Raw genomic sequence first — 5,985 nt, forward strand, 5'->3', positions numbered from 1 at the left:
TTTAGCCGCGCTTTCCCACTTTGATTTGCAATTCAATTCTATTTCATCACCGGAACTATTCCGAGAAAGAAACGATCGGAACTAGTTCCAGCTCTTTAATTACACTGTGCTACAAACCAACAACAACAAAAATCATTCAGGGGTTCTAATAGTACGTTTACATTTAAACGGATTTCGTTAATCCAGTGGGTTTCAATTGTCAATTCCTTTGAATATATGTCAAATAAATCCTCATAAAGAAGGTTAACCCCTGTACAAAGTTCTAATGTACATGTCGATTAATGTACCAATTCTGTTTAGTTGGAGTCCCTAGACTACAAAAAACCTTTGGTTTTTTTAGGTGTACTTCGAAAATTAGTTTTATAACGGTAAATGTAGAGAAAAACGTGGTTTCATAGATTTTCCATTTGAAACGCTAATAATTTCTTTTATTTCTAACGTATTTATATTATTATTTTTTCTTTCGAAGAGTAGAATTTTTCCTTTCAAACAAGATATATATTTGGTAGAGGATTGGCTGAGTTTAGAAATATGAAAAATACCGATAAAAACGCAAAATAAATTTTTCTTCGGACTGTACGATGAAATTATGATATTAAGCCGAATAAGTTTTATTATATTACGGAGAAGAAAATTAAATAAGATTTCGAAAATGAGAAAAAATTAAAAAATCGGCTAACAAATGGATATTTATTTATTAAAAAATATATGGTATGTTCCAGTACTTTTTTAATAGTAAATCTAGTAAAAGGGGAACATTTCAAAATTTCTCAGAGTACAACAGAATTTTAAAAGTTCGGGAACGCAAATCTAGTAAATATGCCAAAATTAGATGGCAATACTTCAAAATCAACATAACAGCCAATCATAAGTAGGCATTCCTTTTTACCATTTATACTCGACCAAATTTCTCGAGTAACAAGTTTTTAAAGAGAACGTCATTTTGTTTTGTGCTCTCCTAAATTTGAGTCAATGTTTTAACAGTTTTGTAGGTTGAGGAACGGTTTTCGAGTAAAAAGTTGCAAAACATGTAAAATTAGTAGATTCTTTTAGGTTCTGAAACGGAACTATTGTGTACTTATCGTCCTGCGTTTGAATTCTGTAGCTTCTAAATATTTTACTAAATATAGACTATTTTTAAATAATTTTTTTTTTTAAATTTTTGCACAATTTTCAATTTTTTTATCTATTAACAAATCAACACGGAACTATGTGAGCGAAACAAAAAAATAAAAGGAACAATGAAAGAGAGAGATTCAAAGGAACTATCTAGGAGTCGGAACTATATAGAGCAAAGGAACTGTATGGAGTAAATGAACTATATGGAATAAAGGAACTACATGACGGAACTAGTTCCTTTTTAAAATAGGAACGAGAAAGATCGATCCGTTACCTGAACTTGACTGCAAACTCTATCGACTGAAAAAAATTAAAAACGTTCCAACAGCTACAAATGTGGGAGAAGAAAAAATGAGTAACAAATAAAATGATAATCTTTCAGAATCAACACAACAGCAAATCTGATGTTTACATTACTATTTTTAATCGTTAAATAAAAATTTATTGTTTTCTTCAATTGTATTTTATTACTTTTTTCGCATTAGTTTTTGTGTATATGTTATGCCATGTGTAAATACAGCGATAACACAGATAAGTAAATTTATCGATAACAATAATCAATTGGGGAAACTCTCTGATTTTAGCAAATTTTTCCCATCCCTATTGTTAGAAATCTCTCTATTTGGTTTTGTTTTTGCAAACTATTCCCAAATATAAGTTAGTTATAACCTAATGCGGGAGTAGAACGGGAAAGTTATTCCGAGTCTTTTATACAAGTTGTTAAATTAACGAAACGGTTAAGTACCTGCCAACGTCATGAGTTCCAAATCATATTTCGAAGAACCTGGAGATGAAGGTGGCAAATTGTCAAAGAAGGCCAAGGATTCACCATTCATGGTTGTGGGTAAGTTGTTCCGTTGCCAAGTGCTAACAAACCACATGATGCCAAAATATCTGCAGAATTTGTTTCCGTAATCAAAAAGCACAAAGTGTGAATACTTTTTGTGACGTCGTCATATATGTGCCTATGTATTTGTTATTTCGTTGTGAGAATTCTCTTCTTTTTTGTGAAATGATGTCCAATGGAAATTTACAAAAAAAAATTGTACTATCATGGTGAGGTGTTGATGAACACATTACGGCCGTGACCTTGATGCGGTACATGTGTCATTTTAGATAGAACCTTGATCAGGAATAGGCGATATACGCAGCATTTGACTTAGGACTTGCAGTCTTGTGTTATCTAACCAAGTGTTGTTTGTATGTCTCTCGCTGACGCTACTAATCTCTTTCGACGAACGGAAAAGCCATAATTTGTGTGTGTGGCGTATGATGTAATTCCAAAACAAATAAAATTTGTTATTAATTGCAAATAGATTCCATAAAGGAATTGAAGATATGCGTTTCGGAGAATTCCTAAAACGTATTGCAGCTATATATAATAGAGATATTTGTAAATAATTTTGTTTTTGTGTTGTTATTAAATTCATTTTATGTTTGTAGGTATGTAATTCCACCAGCTGTTGTGAAATTATGCTATTCGAACAAACATAGAATTACATTATTCAACTTCAATACATAAATTGTATTATAGCTCTTGATTGTTATTTGCTAACAAAATATTTAACGATTTATATTAACTATCGAATCTAAGGACAATCATTTCGTCATAGTATAGTTAAAAAAATCATTTTTATTCAGTCCAGTGTGCATTCGCATATCTGTGCGTGTATATTTTTGGGATTTACATTTATGGCATAATAGTTTTTGTATTTTGTACACAAATAATTACATTTTTTAACTAACACAGCTTAAGTGTTTTTGCTATCAGATCTCAACCGATGTAATTTCCCGTGCTTTACCTTCAAATAATAATTGTGTTTAAAATTAGCAGGGGATTTACTTTTTGAACAATACGTATTAAAGACATTGTAGATATGTAATTTTCCTGTTATAACATTGTAACATTTTCGCATATGAGTAATAAATAACCCGTGGGGATATGTAATTTTCCAGTTTATAACATTCAGCAATATACGTATTTGAATAGCGCAATGACCAGTGGACATTTGTAATTTTCCATTTAAGATTTGATGTTTAATAAATGGAAAGATATATTTGTTGGTACACATGATCCACGATAATAATGGCTTTCACATATGAGTAACGCCATACATACATACAAATGAGATGTGTAATTTTCCATTTATAACATTGATGTTTAGAATTTCTTTTACTGTGTCGTCATTATTTTTTATTCTGCATATCTACACGAAATCAGAATATCGAAGTGATATCTTTGTAAATGTTTATTGGAACCTAATTAATGGCTGGCAATAAAAACAGCAAATTAAAATTCTCAGTGGTGTTGGCGGGTTATTTGGGATACCATTTGTATTTTGGTCTTGGAAAATAGTCAGGCGCAATCCCAGTGTATTGTTTTGCAAGGAGTTTTATGAAAATATACATATATACCTTAAAAGCGGTATGGAAATATTCATTGTACAAGCGTAATATTAACAATTTAGATATAACACGCAATTATTACTTTCCAATAATTTGTATTCAAATGTTTAATAGTTTCGACGTGATTTCATTTTTATGCGAGATCTTAATTTTCACATGTTTTTATTTTTATGCAATTTCACAACACTTGGTGAAAATACATACAAACATAGCATCAAATTATTCTACCTCCATACATAATTGGAATTCGAGTTAACTGCTTTGAATGATTTAACAATATGTATTATTAAATTCATTCATTATTAATTAAATGAAATATAAATAGAAACTGAAATAAACTGTATTCAGTACATAATATATAAATTTTCATTTGTGAAATTAAAAGTCCATATTGGCTGGCCTACTATCAATTTTCTTTCACTCGTTTTTACTATCTAAAAATAAGAGTGTTTTAAAGTTATAGGGGATTATATTTTTGATTAATATAGTTTTAAGACTCACATATTTATATGAGTAACACAATGGGCATTGAAGAATTGAAGATATGTAATTTTCCATTGAAATTTGGAGTTGGAAATTTTTTGAAAACAAATTCATATATGAATGGCGCAATGCATACATACAAATTGTGTATGTAATGTTCCACTTAGAATTTCGTATATTGTACCTTCATTAAATTTTTATTATTTCATAAGTCACACGAAACCTGAATGACAGAATGTGTATATTTTTGAAATGTTAATTGGTGGTATACAATTAATGGTTTAGTAATAAAGTCATGACATTCAAATTATCTTCTCTACAATTCTTGAGCTCTCTCAGAATGACTTCATAGCTACTGGTTTAAATTTTTTTTTTTTTTTTTTTTTTTTTTTTTTGAGTATACATAGACAGCTCCACCTAGAAGAAAACAAAATAGTCGATGTGGCTCCAACATGCGTATTTGATGAAAACGATAATTAGAATAATTTTATAATATTCTTCTATAAAATTATTTGGATAAATATTATGGAATTATACCGAAGATATTTTTTTAATTTTTCTACATTTAGAACAAAATACATACTTGGCTTAATCCACAAAATATATTTTTTGAATCCATACAATATCAGAAGTTTGTTTTATTAAATCTAATATTTCATTTTAGAACCAAAACAAAAATAATCCGAAAACGTTTTCCAATAGTTTGATATAACAGAGGTTTTAACACAAATACAATACTTGTGTACTTTCATGTATTAATGTTTTTTAGAAAAAAGACTTCCTCCTTAACTATTTTTTAAAAACTTTGTAGAGAACTGTTCATTTTATTTGAATTTATACGCATTTAAACCATAAGAACCAAAATCATATTAAGAATTGTACAGCTCTTACTTGAAAAAATATGTTATACATTTTACAACAAAGCCATGTGGTTTATCTCATGAATTAAACAATAAACAACTATTTTAAAACAATATTTTTTTATTACAGGTTTGGCTGGTTTTGTTGCCGCTGGTCTTATTGGTGCCTACAAATATAAACATCGTGGAACGATGAGCACGAGTGTATTTCTAATGCAATTGCGTGTGGCGGCCCAAGGAACAGTCGTTGGATGTCTGACATTAGGTCTAGCATACACCATGTACAACCAATACGTTGTACAGAAACCTAAAGAAGAGTAATGTCCCATTAATTCCTAGTCATTCTACATTACGAACTAATTTTAATTGTCTCCTATTTTAAGTTTTCACCTTCTCATTTCATTTCATGTTATTTATTTTATTTTGTTTTTTGGTTCTTTTTTGCAGTACTAAATTATCCAGTTGAAATAGTTTGCCAAATTTGTGTTTAGCTTTAGAAAATTGTTTAACTTAACATCAACACAAAACTCATAAAATTGTATCGAAATGATGAAAAGAAACGTACCCCATTTCTCAGGAGAATTGTATTGCACTGTGATATAGCATTGATGATGAACCTTTTACCTATGTGTGCATGAAGAAGATGCTGTACGTTTAATTAGATTTTTATGTTTAACTAACCAACTATTTATATCATACCTTTTTATTTACTGAAACTTAACACGAAACACAAATAGAGAAAAGTATTTAAAAACAAATAAAGGAAAAGAAACAATGTACATACTTTACATAAATAAATGATGTTTTTTATTAAATAAATGAATAAATAATATTTTATGAGTTTACACAATTATAAGTATGCACTATGTCTATTTATTTTTTCTTCTAATAATAATGTGTTGGTTAGTATTGCGGTTAGTATAGGTGTGGATTTGTGGAAAATCGTACTATAAGGGTACCGAAAAGTACTAAAAATTGTGTCATTAATATTTTGTTTGAACAGATTGGGTTTTGAAATTTTGGAATACGAGTTCCTAATGGAGTGGAGGTGCCAAAGGTGTTGCTGAAACTATTACCAAAAATTACCATACCAATTACTATATTGGTATTGGATGAA

The 5,985-nt window shown here is 29.3% G+C and overlaps 1 protein-coding gene across 2 annotated transcripts; it reads left to right on the top strand.

Annotated features, from left to right (window-relative positions):
- The first annotated feature begins 1,845 nt into the window (after positions 1–1,845).
- LOC133329810 (HIG1 domain family member 1A, mitochondrial) lies at positions 1,846–5,407 on the top strand. 2 transcript variants are annotated; one of them, XM_061538273.1, is made up of 3 exons: positions 1,846–1,963; positions 4,999–5,185; positions 5,316–5,407. In XM_061538273.1, exons 1-3 carry the CDS (start codon positions 1,876–1,878, stop codon positions 5,332–5,334), a joined length of 294 nt encoding a protein of 97 aa, XP_061394257.1. In that variant the 5' UTR covers positions 1,846–1,875; the 3' UTR covers positions 5,335–5,407. The 2 variants fall into 2 exon arrangements, with proteins under 2 accessions (XP_061394257.1, XP_061394258.1); XM_061538274.1 differs by lacking the exon at positions 5,316–5,407 and having other exon boundaries at positions 4,999–5,189.
- The last annotated feature ends 578 nt before the right edge of the window (positions 5,408–5,985 follow it).

Source organism: Musca vetustissima, unplaced genomic scaffold, assembly GCF_032173495.1.
Source record: "Musca vetustissima isolate MV318-11 ecotype Yass unplaced genomic scaffold, APGP_CSIRO_Mvet_v1 utg8130, whole genome shotgun sequence".
NCBI lineage: Eukaryota > Metazoa > Arthropoda > Insecta > Diptera > Muscidae > Musca > Musca vetustissima.

Bases quoted from the DNA above. Each gene is read 5' to 3' on its own strand.
- LOC133329810 (XM_061538273.1), top strand. From the start codon at position 1,876: ATGAGTTCCAAATCATATTTCGAAGAACCTGGAGATGAAGGTGGCAAA. The intron at 1,964-4,998 runs GTAAGTTGTTCC...TTTTTATTACAG, and splicing joins TTCACCATTCATGGTTGTGG to GTTTGGCTGGTTTTGTTGCC.